At 52.7% G+C, this 26,057-nt stretch overlaps 2 protein-coding genes across 4 annotated transcripts in view; one reads left to right on the forward strand and one right to left on the reverse strand.

Annotated features, from left to right (window-relative positions):
- The window catches only part of USH1C (USH1 protein network component harmonin), a gene marked incomplete at its 3' end in the record, with an annotated part of 42,636 nt that extends 22,287 nt beyond the window's left edge, over positions 1-20,349 (reverse strand). For 2 of the 3 annotated variants that reach the window (XM_084895349.1, XM_084895351.1), the window contains exons 1-14: positions 20,239-20,349; positions 12,353-12,420; positions 11,336-11,479; positions 11,058-11,196; positions 7,109-7,217; positions 6,933-6,957; positions 6,716-6,773; positions 6,327-6,421; positions 5,189-5,273; positions 4,222-4,281; positions 4,012-4,068; positions 3,582-3,724; positions 2,508-2,573; positions 1,611-1,735 (exon numbers count right to left, since the gene is read on the reverse strand). In XM_084895349.1, coding sequence (XP_084751475.1) covers positions 1,611-1,735; positions 2,508-2,573; positions 3,582-3,724; positions 4,012-4,068; positions 4,222-4,281; positions 5,189-5,273; positions 6,327-6,421; positions 6,716-6,773; positions 6,933-6,957; positions 7,109-7,217; positions 11,058-11,196; positions 11,336-11,479; positions 12,353-12,420; positions 20,239-20,274 — 1,210 coding nt within the window. In that variant the 5' untranslated portion in view covers positions 20,275-20,349. The remainder of the gene's footprint in view (positions 1-1,610; positions 1,736-2,507; positions 2,574-3,581; positions 3,725-4,011; positions 4,069-4,221; positions 4,282-5,188; positions 5,274-6,326; positions 6,422-6,715; positions 6,774-6,932; positions 6,958-7,108; positions 7,218-11,057; positions 11,197-11,335; positions 11,480-12,352; positions 12,421-20,238) is intronic. The other variant, XM_084895350.1, reaches the window with a different exon arrangement.
- A 2,420-nt stretch (positions 20,350-22,769) lies between these two features.
- Positions 22,770-26,057, forward strand: part of OTOG (otogelin) — a gene marked incomplete at its 5' end in the record, with an annotated part of 66,182 nt that continues 62,894 nt past the window's right edge. Inside the window, 3 exons of the mRNA XM_084895441.1 lie at positions 22,770-22,881; positions 23,312-23,372; positions 23,517-23,571. Of these exons, the coding sequence (XP_084751567.1) occupies positions 22,770-22,881; positions 23,312-23,372; positions 23,517-23,571 (228 nt within the window). The remainder of the gene's footprint in view (positions 22,882-23,311; positions 23,373-23,516; positions 23,572-26,057) is intronic.

The following is a 26,057-nucleotide window of genomic DNA, read 5'->3' on the forward strand; positions in this document are numbered from 1 at the left end:
CAGCCCCCGCTCAGGCTGGCAGAGTCCGGTCATCCATCTCATGCTTCGCAATGTTGCTTTAGAAAACATTTACATGTTGGACAAAGTTCTCACTCCTTTTCTTCAAGATGCTTGGTTTTGTTTAAAAGCACCAAATAAATAGCTAGCTGCAGAAAGGGTTTTCATTTTCTGTAGTTCCTGAGAGAGATGTGTTTGTTCTGAAGCCAAGATCCAGTGTCAAGGCAGGTACTAAATTGACTAGGATTACTTTCGGGAGAAGCAATTAAAATCGATCTCTCTTCTTCTGAAGTTCCTGTTTCATGCATTAAGAGCAAATTAACTCCCTGTCGAAAGCACAGATTATTCACCGGGAATTCAGCTCTGGCCTCATCCTCAACTAATGTCACAGAGAAGGCTGATGAGAGCATGCTTTGTCCTTCCGAGAGGTCCCTGAGATGACACCACGCCCCCTGCCAGAGAGGAGAGGCTGGGTGGGAGCTGCTTGCCCTGCACCAAGGAGGGTGAGGTGGAGCCATCCAGATGCTCTGTACCGCTTCATTGGCCCCAGTTCATGTCCCTCTAGAACTTGGGCAAAATTCACAGTTGGAGCCAGAGATGTCCAGACCCTATCACACATCCCACATGGCTGCCACACAGCAGAAATGGGGAATCTTGGTCCTTGGTTACAGATTCACCCCACATCCGGAGGTTCTCAGGTGGCTGAGCACAGTCAGCTGGAGTAGAACCTACCCCATGTCCATAATCATCAAAACAGCTATAAAGAGTAAAGGCCCAACCAGGCATCCAGGACTTGTGATTGCCTCGGCCTCCAAGCTGCCTTGCCCCTGGCTCCCCACCACGAGTCCACTTAATAAACACTGAGATTGAGCCCCCACTTTGCCCTGGGGCTGTGAGCTTCCCCTTGAAGAGGCATGCTAGGAGTTGGGGTTGAGAGCTAGTGGAAAGGAGAGCAGTTGGTTGAGGCCTGGACCAAAACTAGGGATTATAACATAGCACAGACAAAGAAAGGAGATAAAGGCAGAGGGACCTGAGGCCAGAGGAAGGCCACAGTTTGGTGCCAGGGAGTCCTGATTCCATCCTCGGAGGGGAGGGACATCTCAGGGTCCATGCCCAGGGATGCAGGTGCTAGGGTCACTTCAGGGAAGCTCCTCCCACAGTTGCCCATCAAGCTTGGACTACCAGAGTCTTGCCCTCTGTCCTGCCGCTGTTTCACCCCAGCCCCAATTCACACCCAAGCAGGAAGAAGATACAACACCCAACAAACTAAGATAATCCCATGAGCAGTTCACTTCTCCTACTCCAATCCCTCTTCAGCAGCTCACAGGCACAGGGAGGGTCCAACTGCCTGTGTCTGTGTTGTGGGGAAGAGCCAGGCAGCAGACCTCGAGGACAAGGAGGGCAGACAGATCCCTCCAGCCCCAATGCCCTGGCAGACGGGCCCTGGTACAGGGCTGCCCCTCTGTGAAGCAAACGCAGCCCCGACAGTGAGGGCTATTCACCTGGGAGGTGGTGGTGAGTGAAGAGGGACCAGCATCTCAGCCTGGACCATCCCCCAGCCTCCTGGCCTCTGAAGGAAGCTCTCTCCCCATTTACCAGCCCATGATACATACACTTTGGCTTGCGAAGGGGCACTGGGTGCATCTCGGAGCTGATGGTCTTAGAGGAGAGCAGCTGTTCCCTGGAGCCCCAGTCTTCTTCCCACTGCTTCTGGAACTTCTCTTCCTCCTCCACGATCCTGAAATAAGACCCCATGCCTGTGATTAGTGTCAGAACCTTCAAGGGCCGGGCTTCTGCCTATAGGTCAGGGATGGGGAAATCGTTGGGTCTGGCCCTTCCAAGGCATGAGGGGTGAGTTGATTAAATGTTTGATCAAATATAGCAGGCTAATTTTTAAGTTGATAATTCTGTATGTCCCTTGAATGATGTTATAAATATCCAAATGCCCCATGGCAGGAAAAAAAGGTTCCCCAACCCATGCCCTGACATATTTGGCTCTGTAGATAGAGCATCAGCCTGAGGACTGAGGGGTTTCGGGTTTGATTCCAGTCAAGGGCACATGCTAGGTTGCAGGCTTGATCCCCAGTGTGGGATATGCAAGAGGCAGCCGATCAATGATTCTCATCATTGATGCTATCTCTCTCTCCCTTCCTCTCTGAAATCAATATATACATTAAAGGTTCCCCACCCCTGCTATAGGGAAACTTCCACCAGCCTGGGGAGAGACCATGTGATTCTAGCTGTGGTGAAGACTACAAAATCCTTGGCTCTTGTATTCTAAATCGAGTGTAAATGCTACTCTGGTAATTATGTAGGACCATGTTCTAGTTACTTGAATGGGCTGGGCTTTACTAGGATTATGGAATGGCTAAAAATAAAGGAGGATCCACTAGGGCACAAGAGGGCCAGGTGAACTGGTCTGGGGGTGGCCTCTGGCTGGCTACACTCCAAGAGCACACTCATGTCCACACACTGACACCTGTGTGGACGCATGGGGAGGAGGCACTCACTGTTCCATCTCCTTCCGGTATCTCTCATTTTCCTCTGCTGCCTTCTGGGCAATTTCCTTTTTCCTTCTGAAACATGAATGCAGATTGGCATCATGAAGTCTGTGCAAGGGAAGTTCACTCTTCTTTGTAGCTAACTCCTGATTTGGAAAAAGTTCTATTTCTTTCAGGTTCCCCTCCAAGGATGCCTTAGCCAGCTTTGGATGCTGGTTGTGAGGTTTTGTTTGGCACCACTAAGCTGAGCTGCCGGAGCCGGAGTGCAGATCAGAGTGGGCCACATTCTGCGCCCACCTCCAAACACTTAGCTAAAGTGACTGATGACAGGCAGGGCCTGGCCTGAGGGAGGTTCTGCTGGAAGAGGGCCCAGACCCCAGAGGCAAAGCTGGGTGACTACCCAAGACCAGGGCTATGGGCAGAGGTACCAGCAGGGGTAATTTTCAGGCTAAATCTGTGATGGGAGAGATGGGAAAATCCCTATCCAAATTCTTATAAAGCTCCTAGAATGTACCTGGATTTAGATTCTGACATTGTTTTTTATATATGAATTGCTTGTCCCATCTATTCTCTCAAACCATCATCTCAACCATCTCATGTGTGTGTGTGTGGGTGGGGAGACCTTATCATCACCGATGGGGCAGCTAGACTGCCTGTTGTGAATCCCCATTGGCCATGTGTGACTTTGCACACAAGTGGCTTACCCTCTCTGGGTCTCAGTCTCCTCACCTGCAAAATGGGTTAATACCATCCATCTCACAGGGCTACTGTGAAAATGACATTAAGTAACATACATGAGGCTATAATACAGTGCCAGCTATATGGTTGGTACTTATCAGATGTTAGCTACTTGCAACCCCATATTCCTGGGTCTTGGACTTCAGGGGCTCTCTTTGGCAAGAAGGGAGGAGCCTGGTGGCCTGGAGGCAGGGGGTGCTTATGCTGGCCACCACTGGACCCATCTGATCTGAGGACAGGCCTTTGGAGGAGAGGATGAGGTCGGCTCAGGGCACAATGGACAGGAAGCAAGGCGGATGTGGTCAGAGAGGATAGGGAAGGGGCGTCCTAACTGGCCACACTCACTGCTGCTCCATCTCCCGCTGCTCCTGCAGGATCTTGTTGGACTCCATCGCCAGCCGCTTCTGCATGAGAAGCTCCTGCCGCTGCAGCTCACGCTGCCTCACCTCTTCCAGCCGCTCCCGTTCCGTCATGAACAGCTCCCGGCCCTCGGGGGGAGAAAAGAGGCCCCATGCTCAGTCCCCTGGAAAACCTGGGCTCCCACTGCACAGCCTTGGGGACCAAGATGAAGGCTATCTTCTCACAGTGGTTCCTGCTTTCTCTGACCTAAACATGCCCTGGCTGGGCAAAGACCCTCTCCCTCTGCTCTGTCAGAGCTTCAGGGACAGAGACACCCTTGGCCCTTCGCGGGAGTGTGTGGCAGACCTCAGGGCTCTGAGTGGCTGGGCCTGGAGGTCAGGGGTCATGGAGGCCTACCAGCTCACTCTAGACTTACAGCTCCAGCTACGATGGAGATGGTCAGGCTGCGGCTACTCTTCAGCACGTTCACGGCCTGTGGGGACAGGTGGGCAGTCAGCTGAGGCCTGACAGACCAGAGCAGTCCAGGCCTCTAGAGAGCACAGGTTTCAGACACAGTGGCAGGGGGAGGGGTGAGACGTGGAGGGCAGAGGTGTAACAGCCAGTAGGTGAGGATCTCAAGTCTCACCTCCTTGTGATCCAGGTTGGAGAAGTCGATGCCATTGACTTCGACAATCTGGTCCCCTGCCTGGTGGAGAAACAGAGAGGCATCAGCGTGTCTGCACTATCTGTATACTCACTTATCTGAAGGAAAGGTTCACCCTGGGGTGCAAGGGCAGATGTTGGGTTTTCAAGTGGCTGCACTTCAGCTCTCCTTCATGAGCAGAGCATTAGAAAGCTCTGATGGGGTCCTCTCAGGGTCCCTCTGCCTCATGTCTTTCACCAGCTGCCCAATATTATATCGTTAGAGGGTCATTCCTTTGGCTGAATTTATGACATTTGCTTTAAACCCTCAGAATGTAGACCTAGGAGCCTTCGGACTTCTCATATAGCAGAGGCTGTGCTGAGTCATAATTGGTAGCTAGCATTCATCGGTCCCTTACTATATGCCAGTTCTAAGCATGTGTATCGATTCATTTAATTCACACAATGCCTCTAGAAGGAAGGCTGTTACCCCATTTTATGGGAGAGAATTCTGATGCACAAAAAGAGGAAGTAATATGCCAAAGTAGAGGTGACAAGTTCTGGCTCTGTAATCAGACCCCCTAGGTTTGAATCACAGCTCTACCATTCTAGGTAGCTGATCTTGGAAAAATCACACACTTTCTCTGAGCCTCAGTTTCCTCATTTGTAAAATGGGGATGATGACAGTGCCTAATTCTCAGAGTGCTCATGAATTTTAAAGGGCTTAGAACACTGTCTGATCCAGTCAACACTCAACGATCATTATTACTGCATCCCCAAGCTCAGGACTAAAAGCTCTCAGAGCTGGAGAAGACTGTAGAAAGCGTCCAATGCCACCCTCTCTGTGACGCTTCCCTTCGGGAGGTGGGAAGGAATCATCAGCCAGTGACGGCCTAGAGAGGGCTGTGTGGGAAGACGTGTGCCTCCCTCACTGTGTGGCCACAGTCTGACCATGGCCCAGGCTCACTCACCTCCAACCCCACCTCGGCAGACAGGGAGCCAGGCTTCACGTTACTGATGAAGATGCCTGGTTTCTGGATGGGGCCGCTGGAAATGCTGTGGAAGAGATGGGACATGCAGTGAACCTCTCTGCCTTCAGGGCTTGCTCGTTGTAAATGCCATGCTCCCTCTGCCTGTATCTCCAGGCTTGGTCCCACAGAATACAGGTCACCCATGAGGTCAGGACCCAAGGCTCTTCACTGTCCACCTGTGGCCAGAGCCACAGACAACTACTTATAACCCCTGCCTCCCCACCAAACCCCTCACCCAATACATCACATGTGCTGTTTCCTTTTCTAGCACTTTCCTATTTATCCCATAAGGCTCAAATGCTATCTTCTCTACAAGGCTTTAACGAAATTCCTCTTCTATCCTAAGATTAAGATAGTTGTTCCCTTCTCAGTGCTCCTAAAACACCTATAGCAAGGGAAGCATTTGCACGGTTGTTCTCCCCACCCAGATGTGGCAGACATCATTAATCAATCACCACACTTTTCCCCACCAAGCCTGGATGCAAACTTAGAGTTCTTTTCAAAACAGTACACCAGGAAGCCACTACTAATTGATTAGAGGTAGCACAGGATTGGAATGCAAAATGCAGCTCCATTAGCAACCTTGCCATTCATTCCTGGAGCTGGTTATGTGGCTGGATTCAATATTAGGCTGCAACCTCTGAGAAAGGAGGGGCTTTTTATTATTTACTAGAGGCCTGGTGCATGAAAATTCATGCACTGGAGTGGGGGTCCCTCAGCCCTGCCTGTTCCCTCTCACAGTCCAGGAGCCCTCAGGTGCAGGAGGAAACCCAGAGATCAGGGGAAGACGATAACCCCATCACACCTCTGCTACTGGCCCTGGTTACCTGACACCTTGGCTGGCCCTGGTTACCTGAGCCTCAGGCTGCCCTCATCTGTAAAATGGTCCTGTTAAGGGCTGTCCCCCAGACCTAACAGGCCTGTTGTGAAACTCAGAGGGGAAACCAGGCACCAAGAAGTGTCATCACCAGTGGATAAAAAGTTTCCTCAGAAGCAGCAGTGAGAAAAGGGAAAGGCATTAGGGGCCTCCTGGGGACTGCTGGCCATGAGTGAGCCCCAGGTCATGCCCGCCACCCACCTGCAGCCAAGGCCCCGGGAGCCCACCAGGCTGATGAAGACCTTCTTCTCCCTGTTTTCTCGACTCCCTGGGGAGCCCAGAATGTTCCGCCCGCCCTGGAGGAAAGAGAATAAGGGTCACGAGGCGTCACCTGTGTGCAAATGGCCATTTGAGCTCATCAGCACTGCTATTCCCGTGTGAGTCTGATGGCCATTCTGTCCCTGGGGGAAGAGGTCTATATCTGCTGGGCTTGGCTGAGGGCCCAGCACCCACAGGGGCTTTCTGGATGCACAGGGGCATGTGTGAAGCCCCTGAGAGCACATCCCTAGAGCAAGGCCCCTTTCAGGACCAGCTGCCCCTCCTTGAAGACCATTCCATCCAGACGCCATCACTGGTGGTCTGGGCCTTACCTCAGATCCTGACACAAACTGATCCACATACTGCCATTTGAGGGGCTCGTCAGGAGAGCTGATGGGAAAGGAAGTGAGAAGGGGGGGGGTCCTTAGAGATGTTTGAGAGACCAGGCCCCAAGTCCAGATCTTCCCCATCTGGAGCCCCCAGTCACCACTGGCCCAGGACCTTGAGCCCACAGGGAAGCGTCTGCCTGCAGAGGAGGGTCCTGCTCACCTCTTCACAGGGATCAGGCCGATGTCTGTGGGAGGAAGGCACCAGGATTAGGACGGCTCCTCTGCCCTCCCCTCCTGCCCCAGGAGCTGATTCCCTGCTCCCTACCACCCTACTCCACCATCAGCACCACCCCGCTCCCTCCCTTCCCCCCATCCCCACCCTCTGGCCTCACTCACGTCTCACTTTGATGGACACAGTCTTCTTTGTGCGGATGAGGTTGATGACCTCCTCATGGGTGCACGAGGAGATGGAGTACCCATTGATCCGGACGATCTCGTCCCCTACCTTGGCCACAGACAGAGGGGCACAGGTTGAGGGAGCATCAGGGGGCCGGGAGGGTTCACTGCCAGATGCCCCAGGCCTGCTTTCCAGGAAAGGGGACGATGGCCTAACTATGTGCCCTAGTGCCTTGTCACAACCAACCCACCCTCCAATAGCCGGAGGGACCCCAGGACGGTGGTACTTCCCAGGAGTCTTTCTGCCGCCCTGTTTCACAGATGGAGAGACCAAGGTGGTGGGGGAGGGGCACAGAGAGTGGGTAGCGGAGCTGGGAATAGAATTCAAGGCTCTGTAATCTCACTCTGGCGTCCCTTTTACCCTATTGGGTACCAGCAGGTTCCGGAATCCATGCAGAGGGTGACCCTTCACACAGATTCAAGCAGCTCTTCTCACCCCACCCCACTGAGCATGCTTCCCTGCAACACCATAACGGAGTTTGGGTGGGGAACTTCCAGGACTCCTGACCCAAGCACACTTCACACACACACACACACACACACACACACACACACACGATCCCTTTCCCCCCACACATTTATGGAAACTCAACAGACATTTCATCTGCCGCTGCTCTGACTCTGAATTCCCGTTTTGGGTGTGAGCAAAGAACGGCAAATGAACAAAAGGCTTTGGCTTTGGAAGGCCTGGGTTCAAACCCCTGCTCTTGCTCTCATTAGCTGTGTGACCTTGGGCATGTCTACTGAACTTTCTGAGCGTGTGTCCCTCCTCTGTGAAATGGGGAAATGTGGTTGCTATGAAAATTAAGTGAATGTGTACATATAAAGTCGACCAGCGTCTGGCACCACAAATAATAAGTATCTGGTTGCTATTGCTATTATTAGTTGCACCTGAGCTCTAAATATTCCGATCAGATCCCTCTTCTCAGGACTCAGCCCTCCTTATACAGGGACAGATAGGGGGCACTTGGGCCTGCGGAGGTCCAGCCTGGATACAGATGGGCGGTGAGACTGCCCCCCAGTGGACACTGCCTTGGGCTCCTCCAAGTACCTTGGCCCTGGGGATCAGGCTTGAAGTTCCTCATTTAATAACTGCAGGTCTGGAAGGAAGTGAGACCCAGGGAGGTGATGTTTTGTCCAAGGTCACACAGCCATTAGCCATAAAACAGGGACGGATCCTGAATGATCCTCTCCAGCCTGAGCCAGCGCAGGTCAGCAGGGGCTTGGCTCACACCACGTGTGCTGACCCTTTGGAGACTCGTGGGTAGATGTTGACTCTCGGTGGGGCCTGGGGGCTGGGCGGGCAGACAGTCCAGGAGGGACTGTCAACTCCTACCTCCTACAGCACCGCCACAGAGTCACCTTCTCACTGTTGCCACCTGAACACTTCCCTTCCATATCTGGACACCCTCCCTGATCTTCTCGGGGGCCTGCAGGGGTGGCAAGGGGTTCAAAAAGGTGCCACGAGGAGGGACTCACTGAGAACTGTCTAGGTTTCTGGGGACATCTCCTGTCAGGAGAACAGTTACTAGCTCCTGCACCGACTTTTCAACAACTCTGCGTCTGTTACCCAGATGAGGAAACAGGCTCAGAGAGGCGAAGCCACCTGCTGAATGTCACCCAGCCAGCAAACAGTGTTGCTGGAATTTGAAGTCAGGTTTCCCTGACAGACCCCAAGTGTTGGCTCTTGGGCGTCTGGAGACAGAAGAGCAGGGTGCCTGGCCAAGCCTGGCTACAGCTCCCTGTGTCTTGCCCTCTTTGGGTCCTTGCCATCTGCCGGAGCCGTCAAGCCCCACAGGAAAGGCAGGGGTTGCTCTGTCCACTTTAAGGGCTGGGACCACCACGGGTACAGAATCATTCTCCAGCTCTGGACCATATAGCACACATGTGTCAAACACAAGGCCCGCGGGCCAAATCCAGCCCGCCAGGCCTTGCAATGTGGCCCGCACCGCGCTGTCATCACTGCACTCCGCTGTCAGTTTATGACATTGTCAGTTTATGACTGTTCAGTAAACCATTCGGCCTGCGATTTAGGCTGGATTTTAGATTTTGGCCCCTTCTCTGATTGAGTTCGACACCCCTAATATAGCAGGTTGGGCAGCACAGACCGCCCTGCGCAGGGCAAAGGATGTAGGTTCAGTTTAAAGACACACACACTGAAACATCTCCAGCAGCGGGATAAGAGCAGAGATCATGAGGTTCCAGGGCTACGTCCTATGGGTAGGTTCAAGGCCCCCCAAACCCGGGGGCCTAGCCTCACAGGTCAGATCAACAGGACCTTCAGTCCAGCCAACCTGTGCCTGAAAATGTCCCTCCTCTACCTTCCAGAATCTTCCTCTGGCCACATCCAGGCAGAAGAGCTCCCCAGAAACATGAGCCCAGACAGGTGAATGGATGCTGGTGTTTTCCCCAGCTCATCTGAGGGCAGTGCCCTGTCCTGTTGCTAAAGGGAACCTGCCCAGGACCCCAGGCAGCACGGTTCCCACGCAGCCCCCGGCTCAGGTTGCTGGGTCAGCTTTCTTTTCCCCCCAGCTCCCGAGCGGAGCCCTGCAAAAGGCCCTTTGTGCGAGGACCACAGAGACACGACGATCCGAGGGGCAGCGGCACAAAGGAGCGATGAGCCCGAGAAAGAGTCAATAATGCCTGAGCCTGAGACACGGGCGGGAAGATAAAACTGTTTCATTAAAATGGCCCAAAGCCCCCAGGCACGGAGGCCTCGGGGAGAAATGCTTGTCCTAGAAGGAGAGCTCGCCCTGGAAAGAAGGGGGCCTCCAGGGGCCCCGAGAGGCGCTCATTGTGCTCTCTCCCTGGCTGGGTTTCTGGGCTGGAAAATGTGCGCCCAGCGGAGGAATAATGAAGCGGCTGAAATTTCAGACGCCGCCGGCGAGCCGTGAGACAGGGATTTAGAACAAAGCGGTGTCTGTCAGCTCCCGGTTTCCACCTCCCACTCTGTGGCGGTGTCTTGTACCCTTCCCCTCAGGCCCCTCAAGCCCCCGGCTTGGCAGCCTGGATTGGGGTGTTGATAACAAACATGCTGGAAGCTCTGGGAGGGGGTGGGAGGGCCTCTCTTTATCTGGACATCATACAAAAACACAGCTCTGGGCTCTGGCAGGAGCGAGCCCTGGAGGGCTGCCCATCTCTGCTGCTACGCTGAGGCGTGGGGACCCGAGGGGAGGGGCCCCTGGGGTGCTGAAGAGAGACTCCTGGGCTTGGCAGTCAGGGGACCTGGGTTCAAATCCTGGCTCTGCCACTTGCTGGCTGTGACAGCAGTCAAGAGTGAGTCGCTATCATCTCTGGCAACAGGATGATACAGCCACGGCATACAAAGAGGGCTGGTTGTGAGCATGTTACCTTGGCTCATCCCAGGTACTTACTCAATCTCCCTCTCTGCTTACCTAACAAGCATGGGAGCTCTTGTGCCAGGCACTGTTTTAAGTACTTCATGCTATGAATTCTCCTCTTAACAACCCGGTGAGGTGGATAGTATCATCATCATCATCATCATCCCCATATTACAGATGAGGAAACTGAGGCATGGGTTAACTGCTTTCACCAGTCATACAGCTACAAAGCCAGGACAGTTTGGATACTACATAGGATTTTTTTTGCCTTCCAGTAAAAGGCTACATGTCCAAAGCTTCAGGTGTCAGGATGTAACGAGGAAGTAGGGGAGGTGGGGGAAGAGCAGCAGCAGTGGCAGCAGCAGCATCAGGGAGAGCCATGTTCCCAATGGGATGCAATAAAACAGGCGATTGCCTGCAGCCCGAGGGAAATCTATCAGGATGCGGCAGCCTCTTCCTCCCCCAAAGTCTCAGGAAGGTGAGTGGGGGACACACAGCCCAGCCAGTGCGTGGGGGAGGCAGGAAGCCTGAGGACTCTGCCTGCTCACCTGCAGCCCGACGCTGTCTGCCTGGCCGCCTTTGATGAGGTGGGAGATGAAGAGCCCGCAGCCGAACTCGAGGCCCCCCCGCACGCTGAGGCCCAGGCCTTCGGGGTGCAGACGGTCCAGGCGCACCTCTTTCAGCTTCCTGCCGCGGGAGAGGCTGGTGATGGCCCAGCTCTGGCCTGATTCCCAGTGCTGCCCCATCCCCTAGTGAGGGACCCTGTCCACCCCAGGGGGACCTCGCCCAGCCAGCCGTGCCTCCAGCCTGTGGGCTCCCTCCGCACCTGGAGCGCCGGGGCGTCAGCTGGTCGTACTCCACCTGGTGCTTCAGCGGGATCAGGGGCCTGATGGCGTCAAACAGCGGCAGGCGGCTGGGCTCATTGATGACCAGCTTCAGGTCTCCCACAAGCACAGCCACGTCCATGGTCCTGCAGAGACAAGGGGGACCTGAAGTCTCACCGATGACCATGACCTTTGAGACCCAAGAATTCCCAGAGAAGGGAGGCAGCTGATCTGTGTTTCTCTCTCATCAATGTTTCTAACTCTCTATCCCTCTCCCTCCCTCATAAAAATCTATAAAAAATATTTTTTTTAGTAAAAAAAATCTATAAAATATATTTTTAAAACAAACAAACAAGTAAACAAACACCCACACTAAAGCCTTTTTGGCCCTTTCCCCCATGGTTAGAAAGGAAAACTCCCCTTCTTCACATCCTGCATTTAATTTTTTTCTACTGCTTTTAATTATATTCAGATCTTATTTTACTATAACGTATATTAGTGTAGTGTGTGTCCACCTCCCCTCTCTAGGCCACGAGCTAGTTGAGGAAAGAAAGTAGATCTTATTCATTACCGGATTCTGCAGGTACCCAGCAAGTGGCAGGAGCTTATAAATGTACGCTGAATGAATCAAAAAGCAGGTGGGTCCTAAGGGACATCTGACGCAGGTGCTGGGGTCAGCTGGCATGTCCTGTCCTATTCCAGCAGGCACACTCCACTGAGCCTATCTGGCTACTGGATGCCCCCTCCCCATCCGATGGTGAGCAAGCTGAGGGCAGCGACCAGTCGGTCATGCTCACACCTATGCCCGAGCTCCTGGTACAGAGCCGTGCACAGAGTGTTTGTGCAAATATTTGCTGTAACACGTGAATGATCATCCATTTCGTCCCCGGATCTGCTCCGCCCCTGAGCTCCCCAGGATGGGAGGGGGAGGTCCTCCTGTCACAAAACAACCCGTCCCCGGGCTCCCTGCGGACAGAGGCACCCAGGTGGCCCACAGGAGCTAGACGCAGCACACTTACTGGTGATACATCCGCAGCACGTCATAGAGGTAGTCCTTCTCGGCGTCATTTTCAATCAGAAAATCCACCTGAAAAACCCAAGAGCAGAATCACAGCTACAGGCCCAGCTCCCCCATTGCAGATCCCAGAGAGGGGGAGACCACCATTGGGGAACTCCGTGGCATCAGCTCAGGGCTAAGGTTGTGAGGAGAGAAGGAAAGCCACACACAGGCCAGGCTGACCCTCTGGCCCCAACACTTCACACCTGTGCAGACCACCCTGGCGTGGCCACAGTACTCTGCATATCCAGATGTGGCAGGCCGAGCCTCACCCCAGGTGGGTGCACATGTATCTGCACATACATGACAGTGGTATGCCCCATGGCGGTGGTGCTGCGGCTCAGTGTCCAGGGAGACCACGGCAGTGGCGGCTCCCGGACTTACCTGATAGCGGCTATAGTGCCGGATAACGGCTTTCAGAAAGGATTTTGGCCACTCGCTCAGATAGCACATCCCACCGGCTGGAAGCACCCCACCACCGGGTTCTCCTGTGTCACCGATGCCAGGGGCAACTCTACCGTCCCTCCTGGCCTAAGCTTGGTTGGCCCTGACTTCTGGCCACTCCTTCCCCTCCCCAGGTCCCTGAATATTCCTCCTGCTCCCCACACACTCACTAGAGGGAGAATCAGGTTACTTATTTCATCTTTGCTGACGTCAATGCTGGGACTCCAAGGTCAGGGTCAGGAGCAACTGTTTCATTAGCACCTCAGTCTCGGGGGATCTGGGGGCCCAGGAGCCTCGAGCTCCACTCCCTGGGACAGCTCAGTGCAAATCTCTACACACTATCCTTGGCTCCTCTTCAGCCTAAGACTGAGTGAGAGGGCAAGGTTAAAGACTCCCTCCCTCCTGCAGCCTCCAGGCCCAACAACATGGTCCAGGGCCTCAGCTGCAAGCCCCTCCCCCTCCCCATTGGTCCTCAGAGGAGGGTCAGTACAGCTTTGCCTCTTTCTATGAGTATCTCAGGGATTCTGGGGTAAGTCTGTCCCAACACCCTGGGCCACCACCCTTTTGGCTTGATTCATCACGAGTGAGAAAACACTCTTTTGAATGACTGAACCATGGATGTTCTGCTCTGCACGGGGAGCATAAAAATCCCATGTTCTCTGGTTGGAGTGAGGACCTTCTGACCAAATGGCTCCAACCCCCCTCCAGCTGTGGGGGAGCATGAGAGGAAGGCGAGGAGAGAGAATCTCTTGGCGGAGTCCTTAAGGCTGCTGCTCTCTCCCACCCCTCCTTGCAGAAATGCCTCCCGCTGTCCTTGGTAGGCAGGCAGCATTGATGCATTGGGTGGAAAGTAGGAGTAGAAGACAGAAGCACTTTCCAGTGTTACAGTCTATGATGCTGTTTTTCTCCTTCCCAGTCAGTCACAGATCACCCGGAGATGGTCTTTGTGGAAAAAAAAGCCTGGTCCTGGGGTCCCAGGGTCCCTGACCTTTTCAGCAACCCTCCAATGCTGACCACAGCATCCAGAAATCACATCCTACCAGTCCTCGGAGGCAGCTGTCAAGTTCAGCTCTTTAGCCTGATGTCACCAGTTCAGTCACTCAGATCCTGATCTTGAGTTCTACCCGGCTCTCCTTCTCCAGGGTCATCTCCACCGTTTCCTAAGTGGGACTTGGACTCACTTAGAACGATCCATCTCCTTCTATCATTTCAATGTGTCCATTCAAAAAGTTACCTATATACCATAACAGCTGGGGAAACACATCTGGTTTGCGTGGGATGCTCTTTAAATACAAATCTAAGTGACCACGCCACAGGGAGGTCCTGTGGCAAACCATCGGGAAAGGTCTCTGCTTCATGGTCAGGCCACACCCACGTGACAACACACACTCACACCTCACTCTCTGGGCTTACAAAGGCACCTGAGAAAGACAACTGAGAAAGATGGAACTTTCTCTAGAAGCCTGACATGTAGTAATGTCTCCAGCATAATTCAAGTTTCACTTTTTTAAGTGATTTTTTTAAAACTCATGTGGTCTATCCCCTCCTCCTGGAGTCTGGGTTCTGGCAAACTCAGCAGGAGGACCAAAAATCAGCTGGGTGGGTTTCGCTCGACACCTTGCACTCAGGTATCAGTGAAGTGCACACAGGCAGGCAGTGCCCAGTGCTGTCTACTGAATGACAAGTGAACTCCAGCTGCTCTAATCTGGAACCTTCCTTCCAACCTCTTGGCCCAGTCCTGGGTGACCACCTCCTCATCTCCTCAGCACACACCTGCCATGGGCTCCTGGATCTTTCTCCTATTAGCTCAGTTTCAGCTTGTCACCAAAGAGTAAGTCCCAGACCCACACAAGATGGACTGTCTTCCCTCCTTCCCTCGAACCCTGCCTTTGCTTAAGGGCAGTGCAAGTCCCTCCTTCCAGAGACTTTCCTGACCACACACAGCCTGGAGCTTCCTCACCAGCCTCCCAGCTGAGCCCCTTCTTGTCTGGCTCCTTCATTCAGGACAGACTCTGTTTACTGACTGCTCACCTCATCTGAAGAAGTTTACACGTAATGCCTTTAACCTCCCAACAATGCTCTGAGGTGGATGGACAGTACTATCCTCATTTCACAGATGAGTGAACAGAGAATCAGAGAAGTGGCAGAGCTGAGCCTTCACCCTATGTCCGATGGCTCCAAAATCTCTGCTTTCTCTTGACCACCATATGGTATCCAGTTCCCAGATACAACTTTTTTTTTGTATGCATTTGTCTAATACACATTTATTGAGTACCTATTATGCCTTCTTTCTCCTATATCTAGAAAGCCTTTCCTTTTCTTAGATCCCTTCTCAATGATGGGCAGAGAAATCCTAAGGAGCCACCATCTACAAATAACTGTTGGGAGATCTATTTATCACATCAACCCCCCTTCCCCCCCAACCTGTGCTGACTTTGTATCTGACCTTGTGTCTGGTCGCCTTCATTCTCTAGCTGATGCTCAACTATTTCTGTGCTACAGGCCTATATGGCAGGGAGATGTGGGGGTTCAGGCCCCTTGTCTGGGGCACGAGAGGCAAATTCTAGGTGTGACCTTGGGCCCCGGCATTCCTCTGTGTGGTCTGGCCTTTCCGGAGAGAGGAAGCATATACCTTCAGCTCATGCAAATTCAACTCCACGTGTGCACCCAGCCAAAGAGGGAAAAAGAGAGCAAGAACAAATTAAATAATGCATATTGTTCCATTTGACCTTGGGCCATGTGGGGATTAAATGAGTGAATGCTTGTAAAGTACTTAGGAGAGTGCCCTGGGCCTCAAAACATGTGCTGAATCTCTTCCTTTGCACCTCCAGACCCACTCGCCAGCCTTCGCCACACGCTCTGTGTCCCAGGAAGCTTTGCCTGAGCTCCCTGCCCTCAGCTCCCTGCTGTACTCAGCAGTGGGTGGGGAGGGGTGAGGAGGAAGGGAGTGGATTCTGATTCTGGCTCCCACCACGCTGGGTGGGCAGACTCCCCCACCTGAGGCTGCAGATGCTGCCTGGGCCATGGCTGCCCCTATTTGGGGGACCCTCCCTCCCCTCGCCTTCAGGAGCCCTGGCTTCTGGCTGTTGCTCCTCTTAGCCTGTGTTAACAAGCCTTGTTGGCCCATGTGCTCCTGCCCTTCCCTCTATGTGGCCCCTTCATAGAACTCTTCAGTTTTCCGGTTGGATGGGCCAGCTGCTCCCCCCTGACTGGCTGGCCTGAAACATTAGCTGTTATTGATGGCGGTGCCAGCATCATTTCCTCTGTGACCTCTTCCTCCACTGCTAAGACACCTTGGCTCAAATGTCAGCTCTCCTCGGTCCAGCCTTTCTTCGGGCTCCGTCACAAAGTCACAAAGCCTGTCCTGTCATCCTCTGCACCCTTTGTTCCCACCCTTGCCTTGGGACCCACCGAGCTGTGCTGTACTTTCTCTTACCCTCCTGTGTCCCCACGAATGTGTGTGCGGCCCAGGCCCAGGCCTGGGGGGAGTGTGGGGAGTGGGGCCAACAAGCTCCCTCCCCATCTAGGTCTGCATCTCTCTGCTTCACCTGAAAAATGGGGATTCAAGTGTCTGTTTCATAGGACTTCATCCTTCTTTGAGGGATTTATAATTTTAAAAGTTATTCATGAGTGATTAGTTGTCAAATGGTCAGAACAGTGCCAGGCAAATAGTAAGACTAGGTAAATAAATAAAACTAGGTAAGAACAGATGATACACATTCTATATTTTCAGCAGCGGGCAGAGAGTGGGCCCTCTATATATGTTGGCGGGATGAATGGGCCAGGCACATTCTTCCCAGGCCTTCACAGCTTGCATCCCAGATAGTGCTGGGGTTGCTTGTCTCTTGTTGTATTATCCTTCTTCTTTTGAAAAGACTCATATCTTGCCAACTAGTTGGTAGCATTTGACCCAGTGCTTGGCACAGCTGACCATGCTCCTTTCTCCTGGTTCTCCTGCCTTATTTGCTGTTCCTTCTCCTCTAAAGGTTGGATCTCTCGAGTCTTCCCTCCATCTGCACTGTCTCCCTAAGTGACCTTGTTGGTCTTGGGGTTTGAACTACCATTCACATTGCCTCCCCACCGACGACTCATTGATACTTGTGTCCAACACAGGTCTCTCCTAAGTCTTCACACTCCCACTGCTACTGGCCTTCTCACTCCCCTCTCCATTGAGAGGTCTAATAGGTATCTCACACTTAAAACATCCAAAATGGAACGCTTCGTTTCCACCATCTCCCACTCTGTGTCCACCAACTTGCTCCTTTTCCCAAAATGTAGATCACCCTTGATGTCTCTCTCCATACCCACAACCATCCCATCAATAAAGCCCACAGGAATAGCTGCACCCTGTGTCCTGGGTCTGACCTCTCCTCACCTTAGTCCAAGCCCCTGCCTCTGGCCTGGGCTACTGTAGGAGCCTCCTAACTGGATTCCTCTCTTGACCCTCTTAGTCTGCTCTCTACCAGCAGTCAGAGCAAGTTCTTAAAATTTTTTATTTTATTTTACATATCCAGTTTGATGAGTTTCAACAACTTTCTACACTGGTGTGACCACCACCCAGATCATCTCATTATCTCAGAGTTTCCTTTTCTGTCAGCCCCTCTCCCATCCCCTCACCTACATGCAATCATGCAGAACATACTTTTGTGTTCTCAATGTTTCTGAGATTCATCTGTGTAATTGCATGCAGTAATAGTGTTCTCCTTCCTATGACTGGGTGATTGCCCACTGTGTAGGTACATTGCAGTTTGTTCATCCATTTCTCATTATGTATGAGACTTGTGGACATGTATTCTCACTTCCTCGAGTAAACAACTAGGAGTGGAATTGGTGGCTCATATGGTAAATGTAGGTTTAACGTTTACAGGAAACTGCCAAGCTACATATTTTACAACATGGCTGTATCGTTTTGTATTCACCTCAGCAGCAATGTATGAGAGCTCTGTCTGTTCCACGTCTTCACCAATACTTAGTATTGTCAGACTTTCCCATGTCAGCTAGGCTAGAGGATGTAAAATGTTATCTCATTGTTTACTGTGCATCTCCCTATTTACTTACATGCCTACAGACCTTTCATGTAGCTTCTTTTGTGAAGTTTATGTTCAAATCTTAGAGCAATTCCTTTTAAATGTAAATCAGTCATGTCTCTCCCCTGCTGGTTTCTCATCACATAACAAATCCCAGAGTCTTGACCATGGCCTACCAGCATTCCCCTGCCCCCACCACCACCTCTGATCCATCCCCCACCACTCTCTGAATTCCTCTCAGAATTCCATAGTCTCACCTCTTAACTGAGAAAACTAACACTTGGAGGATGATGTGCCTTATGAGTTGACAGGGTTGCAATTTGAACCTAATTCTGTGCAACCCCAGATAAGAGACAACAGCAGTGAACATTTGTGGGGGCCTCACCAAGTGCCAGGGTTGAGTTAAGCTCCTTCCACATGTGTAGCTCTCCCCCAGCACTCACAGTAACCTTAGTAGTTAAATATCATTGCTATCCTCATTTAATCAGAGAATGGAGGCACAGAAAGGTTAATAGCTGGTTCAAGGTCACATAGCACTGTCCAGGACAACACACTACCCTTAGGCACTATGGGTTTAGATTACAAATCATTCCCTGTGGGTCAATTATCTGTGAAACACTAAGGAGGGACACCCAGAAAGCAAAGGACAGCCAGAAGTTGATCTCACCCTCTATACCTGTGAGCCCCTCTCTATCCTCGGCTGCTTCTTCCTTCCTCCCTTTTCCTTCCTGAATGAGCTCCAGCCTGGGAGGGGAAGGCTGCACCTGCCTCCCAAGCTGCAGGGCACAAAGTCCAGCCCAGGCCTTGCCCAGCATGGCGCCTGCCCCCGCCTTCACTCACAGAGGCATTAATAGGTAATGACTTGTGATGAGGAAGAGCTGGGGCGGGCGGGGAAACACAGAGGCCTGAGGCCCTTTGGAGCCCGCAGGGCCTGGTGAAGAGGACCAAAGGCTAACCCAGGGGCTAACCCAGGGGCTGACGCAGACACTGTGGCCCCAGAGTTAATTCTCTGAAAAGAGGCGAAGACTAACACCCACCAAAAGAGGCCCGGCCTTACTTTCAGCCCAGGGGCAGGAAAGTGAAACTCAAGCCTGAGCCTTGGGGTGGGGGATTTGAGGTTGTGATCCTTTCAAGTGGGTTGTCTGAAATCTATACTCACCAGATGTCCTTGCTGTTGAAATATCTCCCCTCCCGTCTCTTTGCAAGTGGGTACCCTAGTGAACACTGCCTCACACCCCCCCAGCGATCTCTCACCCCAGGATGCCCAAGGCCCCATTGTTAGGAAACTTCTGCCAGTATGAGTTGCCTGCTTTGTGCCCCAGCAAACCTTGATTCCCCCCCCCCCCTGCCCCAGTTCGTGTGGGGTCTGCCTCCCACACACACAGCCAACAATGTGAGGGCAGAGAGTGGGTCTAGCGCAGAATGGGTGCCCAACTCATGAAGTGAATGCCTGACCCCTGGCTCCCGGCGCTCAGCCCCTGTGGCCCTGCACTGGCTGGTTCCTTGGCCCCCCTGGGACTCTCTGTGGGGAGAGAAGGGTTAAGTACCCTGATCTTGCCTATCTGAGCTCTACCCCTCAGGCCTGAGAAGAAGGTAGGCTTGGTGTACAGAGAGGACCCCTCTGGGCTCTGGGAGGGTGAAAGGGCATACAGTTGTAAATCCCTCAATCGGGGCCTATGGGTAGCTCCCGGCACCCTTGGCTTCACTCTAGGGCTCTGAGGCATCCTAAGGCCTGGTGGGGAGGTCCCCTGGCTCTCCTGAATGGTGGTCCTCTTTGGTCTCAGGGACCCAGTGGCTCGGGCACAGTGCTGGAAACTGTTCTGGAAATTCCCTGGGTGAAATTCAGCAGCTTTCAGTGATGGTCTGGACTCCCCACCACTGAATGAGGCCCCAGTGGGACCCACAGGGGGAGATGTAGCTTTGGGGAAGGGTCTGGCTGACTCTCTGGACCACCTCCCTTCTTCCCACTGGCCCCGGGCCAGCACCAGTTCCTCAACAGCTTCTCTTTTGGAGGACCTAAGAAATGCTCTTATGCAGGGAAGGGGTGGCTCCCTGAAGCGTTTTGAGGTCAAAATACAGAGACAGAAGGCAGTTCCCTCTCAAACACTGCCCTCTCTCTCTCCACATGCTCCAACTGAGCTGGGGCGCTAGGAGCTGGGGGATTTGCTCACTTTGTCTCTCAGGCCAGGGCTGGAAGGAATTCCAACTCCAAAGAAGTCCCAGCCCTGAGAGGGCAGAAGAAGGGACAAAGATCGGATCTCTAGTTCCTACAGGCCTGCTCCCTGCTTTTACTGGCATCCCAGGCTACCCAGAGCCCTCAGGTCCCGCTGGAAAAGGGAGGGGTAGGGGCGCTTGGGGCTCCCCTAGCAGCTCTGACCTTGTGCCGGAATTCTCGGGCCACCTTCCGGTCCATGGTTGGGGCAGATCGCGCCTTGTCTCCGCACAATTCGCTCCTGCGGGTGCCAGGCTGCCGGCGACAGTGACCGTCAGGGCCCCGGGAGCGGTGGGGGCGGGGCCTGGCCGGTGGAGGCGGGGGCGGGGCCGGGCGGCTGGGAGAGGGAGACACCTGTCTGCACTTGGTTTCTGTCTCAGCTCTCTGATGCGCCCGGGGAGTCAGTGGGCTGCAGCGTGAGTATGTGGCGGTGGGTGGGTGGCTATTCCAGTCCCCTCGGAACGACCCTCCAAACGCACACGATTGAAGGAGAGGATCTGAGAAGGAGGTTTGGGACCTTTTTTTTTGGGGGGGGGGGGGGGGAGGTAGGGGGGGTAGTAACGCAGAGGTCCTGAAACTCAAACACAGGTGGATAGGGAGCTGGGTGATCTAGTCAGAATTCTCTGGGTACACAAATAGAGGCTCATGCACCCTCATGAGCCTGTCTGTCATCCCTTGCCCCATGTCTCACCTTCAGCGTGCATTCCATAATGGCCTCCTTCATGGGCTTTTCCCACTAGGAAGAAATCTTCCATCCTAATTCCTTGGACCTGGGTCTTAGTGTGGCTCACAGAGGCCAGAACCAGTGGGTAGAAGTGCCCCTCCTCCACCAATTCCCTTCCCATCTCCCCCCCTAGCCCACTCCCTCCAAACACACCCACACACACGTTCACTGGAGCATGGAAGGGCCTAGCAATGACAGTGGGATTTATGGCCGACCTTAACCCATGTCTGAAAGCCCACCTGGTTCCTGTGATTCAATTCCACCAAAGTTTACTCAACTCCAGGTCTAGTGCTGGGTGCAAAGACTGATGAACCCAGCCTGGGGCAGACTGAGAAGAAAGAGGGGGCCAGGGAAGGGGCATTAAAACGGGTGTGAGTGGGGACTGTGGGGACTTTTCATGATGGAGCTTGTGCCTGGGTGGGAGCTTGTGCTGTTGGCACCACACTGGGGGAAGCGAACAGGAGGTGGACAGCAGCCCAAATCAGAGAAGCACCTATAATTATAACCTCAGGAGCACTGCCCCTCCAATAGCTGAGGTTTTGCCAGAGGACTGTTTTTACTCGCTAGTTTAAGATGTAAATCCTTCCCAGAGAAGAACCTTAAAATATTACCCACGGTCTTGCCTTAGTGTAACTAGTTACCTCAGAGATCAAAGGGGAAAACTTGTGGGATTTTCAAAGGTCCAAGAATGACACACAGGATATATTTCTCTCCAATTTACTTTGTTGATTCTCTACATTTCATCACTGTATCATATAGCCATATTTAGAACCCAGGCAAGGTGGTAAATGCCCTTGTAGGAGGGGATGTGGTCCCCTGGCACCCCAATCCTTTTACACGACTGCCTCCCCCACCAACTCCTTCTTGTAATGCTTCCCTCTTGGTTTTGAGGACCCAGTCCTGGTTCTCCTTGCCCATGCATGTTCCTTTTCAAGCTTCCTCCGAGACAACCCTTCCTTCACCCATCCCTTAACCGGGCTCCATCCTTGGCTCTGTCCTCTTCCCTTACCCGTCTACGCCCATGGCTTCAAACCCCCCGGTGTGCTTTATTTACCCCCCTCATCCCAGAACAACATGCGATGAGGAATGGATGCTCACCTACTTAGTTGAATGGGTGAGTGAATGAATGTATCCCAAATCCATACCCCTGTTCAGAGGTCTTACTAGGGCCAAAATCATCATCTCCAAGGCCTGGCATCTAGTTGGTGTGCCAACACTTAATTGAACAAGCGAATGATGCCCAGGTTCCCAAGGCTCTCATGCCCAAATTTCCATTTTTTCAATTTCCTCCTGGACAGGAAGTGCAACTTGTTCACAAAAATGTGGTCAAAGTCTGGCCTTGATGGGATCAACTTCTGTTACTAAGTATCATTTCCTGAGCTGCTCAAACTGGAGTGGGAGAGGAGGAGGAGGAGTGGGGAGGCGGACTCAGGAGGCTGTAGTGGAGAGTGGTGGGAGCACAGTCCAGGACTCTGCCAACCTGAGCCCTGGTCCTGCTACTGAACACGGACCACTGAGTGGCAATTCGCAGGACCTCTGCAAAAGGAGAGGGAGGAGACCTACTAGCATCTTGGGTCTCTGGCATAAGGGGCTGCGGGACCTATAATAGATCCTGAGCCAGGGATCTCTGGGGACTAAGGGATGTTGGAGGCTACACAGGTTGCCTCCTCGTTCTGGGGAAAGACTTAGGGCTGAGAGATCTGAATCCATCCTCCCCTGGGAGGGGCAGCCAGCACATGAAGGGCTAAGGCCGGATCTTCCTCAGGCGCCTAAATTATGGTAATGACCTGGGCAGTCCTGTCACTCTAGCTTGGGGAGGAGCCAAGCGCCTGGGAGGAGGGGCCAAGGGAACCTTGGGCAGGACTGCAAGACAGACCTCGGCCGCAGAGTGGAGGTGTGACCCAGCCCTCGCCGGGAGAGGCACTCAGGACTCCGGGCCTGTGTTCAGGCTTCCCCGTCCACTCGCGCTCCTATGGGGGCCCTGGCCCCGTGCGTCCCTGCGCCCGCGCTCTGCCTGCTCCTCGCTTGCGCCTGGCTGTCCCGGGGTGAGCTGGCAGGGGAGCCCCTGGAGGTGCCTGCTTTAGGTAAGAAGGGTGTGGACTAGGGGAGGCCGGGGCTGGGGAACGTTTAAGGGAACGGACCGGGGCAGGATGGAGAGAGGGAAGAAAAAGAGAGGGTTTAAGGGAGGCCAGGAGGACAGCCAGGAAAAAGAGGGTCTGAAGAGAGGGGCCCAGAAGGAAAGAGAGGCCTCGGAGAGCCCGGGGAGCGGGTCCCAGGCTGCGCAGACTGGAAGAAACCCAAGGTGGGAAACTACAGAAAACGGCCCCGAGAGTGGGATGAAAGAGGGGGACCCTCATTTAAGAGTGCCGGCGGGGGGGGGGGGGGGGGGGAGGAGAAAGGATTTGAGGTGCTAGGGGAGATGTGGGAGAGGCTTCCGAACAGGTAGGGGACAGGTGGTGGGAGGCCCAACAAAGAGAGGCATACTCTGAGTGGAGAGGAATTCCCTGTTCCCAGCTGAAGCACCTGCACCCCCCAGCAACGCAGAGCTGCAGCCTGCTCTGGCCCAGGATCCCAGGTGAGTAGCTTGTGGCTGCCCCTCCCACTGCCCCCCTCTTTACTCCTGGTGTGCGGGACCCCGGAGTTGGCACGGAGGTGGGATGGGCCTGGGAGCGGCCCATTCTTATCCCCTTGCCCATGCTGGGCTTGTTTCTCACCACAGCCACCTGGAGAGGACCCTTGCCACAGGGGATGCGACAACAGTGATGGGAGGCCAGGTAAGGGGAGGCCTAGAGAAGGGGGGGGGGGCTTCAATGGGCAGGAGCTCTTTTCTGTTGGGACCTGAAGCTGGTAGGGAGTTCCTAGGTTTCAGGAAGGCTGTCTCTGTGATTATTCAGAAGAGAGCAAACAGTTTCTGGTAACCATGACATATGCAAATTCATAAGTCACTTCTATTCCCACTCTCCTTATCTCTTAGGGCCCTGCAGCTAACTCATTAATCTATCTATCTATCTATCCACCCATCTACCTACTTTTTCTTTTTCTTTTTTAAAAATATATTTTATTGATTTTTACAGAGAGGAAGGGAGAAGGATAGAGAGTTAGAAACATCAATGGAAGAGAAACATCGATCAGCTGCCTCCTGCATACCTCCTACTGGGGATGTGCCCGCAAGCAAGGTACATGCCCTTGACTGGAATTAAACCTGAGACCCTTGAGTCCCAGGCTCTATCCACTGAGCCAAACCAGTTAGGGCCATCTACCTACTTTTTAATGGGAGGAGGGCACCAAGGTGCTATCAGGAGACAATTTGAGCTCTCCCCTCCCCGAGTGAAAAGTGGGAAGGTGAGGGGTTAGGAGAGTATTCTATTTTCCCTGCCTGGCCTGGGAAGGCCCTAAACCCTTCCAGAGGTCCCTCTCCATACCCCCAGGAGTGTCCCAGCAAAGCTGCCCTGAGAGGGGAGAAAACCTGGGCGACCTGGTGGGGTTTGCAAGGAGGGGTTGGTTGAAAAGCAGAGGCCTGAGCTGCCATCCTCTGAGTCCTGACCACTCCCTGTCACCTACCCTCCTGGGCTCCTCATGCTTTCAGAAGAAGTGCTGGTTCATTTTCTTCCTTTGCCAAACTCCTTTGAGCTCTGAACCAGGTGACTCAGGTTCTCCTTATAATCCTGGCCTTCACGTGTCTCCTTCCCACAACCACAGACATGTTACAAATGCAGCCCACCCGGCAGCCAGGTCCCCCACACATCACTTTAGGGATCAGTCTGGGTAGCTCCTGTGCCAGCAAGTGGGGAACATCATTTATCGTAGGAAACATTGTGTCTCACATTCCTGCCCTTTGGAAATAGATACGAAGACCCCAAGGTAGTAAGGGTCATGCTTATCTGGGTTGTTTTCTCACATTTCTTACTTGTATACTTTTCCAGCTCCCAACTTTTAGCATTATGGTGAGATATAGTTTGATTTGAAAGATAATATCTTTATTCATTTATAGCTGGGGAAAGCAAGGTAGGTGGGTGATTTGCCGGGCCAACACAGAGCAGGTGGAGCTGGGTCTCCTGGTGTCCTGGCCTGTCCCTGGCACCATGGACACCCCACAGGACTCCAGGGAAACGTGTTTCAGCGAGGGAAATGATCCTCACCCAGTACCCTTTCCCCTGGTGGGCTTCCATCCTTGCCAGATTCCAAGGCAGGCTTCCCCCTTTTCCTTGGGAAGCATCTGGACCAGGCCACCCCAGCAGGATTCTCACGTTACTCATAGAGGAAAGAGGGCCATCCATCCGCTGGAAAGTGAACTTGGGGGACACTTCAGGGCCTTCTGCCTGGAATGTCCTCATTTTTAACAGAAGGGGAGTCCCTGACCAGCACCCTGCCACCCTTCATTTCAGTGCTGCCTCACTCCTACAGAGCTCAGCCATTCTCAAAGAATTGATGGTGTAGACCAGTGTTTCCCAAAATTCTCTCATGATGAGAATCACCTGGTGGAGTTGTTAAAACACAGATTCCTGAATCCCAACTAAGAAGTGCTAAACTAGAATTTTTGGGAACATATAGGTAAAATTGTATACTTAACTAGTGCTCTAAGACAGATTTTATATACAGAGCACTAAGTTAGGTATGCAATTTCACCTATATGTTCTCAAAAATTCTAGTTTAGCACTTCTTAGTTGGGATTCAGGAATCTGTGTTTTAACAACTCCACCAGGTGATTCTCATCATGAAAGAAGTTTGGGAAACACTGGTGTAGACCAAGGGTCCGTGAACGTAGGTGGAGAAAATGTGTTATTATTTACAGGAACTTCAATTAACTGAAATTTAGCATTCCTTTCAATTATTACTGTAGACTACGCACCACAAGAGTATGAGCAGCATCTTTGACTGTCACCAAATAAATCACACATGTGACCTGTCCCCTTACAGTTGTTGCCACCTCCCGATCTCACTTATGCTCACTGCTTCAAAATGTTGCAGTGACAGCACAAGCTGCTAGGTCTGGTTATTTAACATGTTAAAAGTGCCAATATTACCAAGTCACACATTATAACGTATTTTTACAACTATATTTCAATGTATTTTATTTCCTTTGTAATCTCATGTTTTATTTTTAGAAACATTATTCTGAGAAGGGGCCCAAAGTCTTCATTAGATTGTCAAAGGTGTTCATAAAAATGGCATAACAATGATTAAGAACCCATCTACACTGAAGATCAATCATGTGGACAGGGTTTTAAATTGTTCCTCAACTCTGTAGCACAGGCTGCTT

Source organism: Pipistrellus hanaki, assembly GCF_964339955.1.
Source record: "Pipistrellus hanaki genome assembly, chromosome: 9".
NCBI lineage: Eukaryota > Metazoa > Chordata > Mammalia > Chiroptera > Vespertilionidae > Pipistrellus > Pipistrellus hanaki.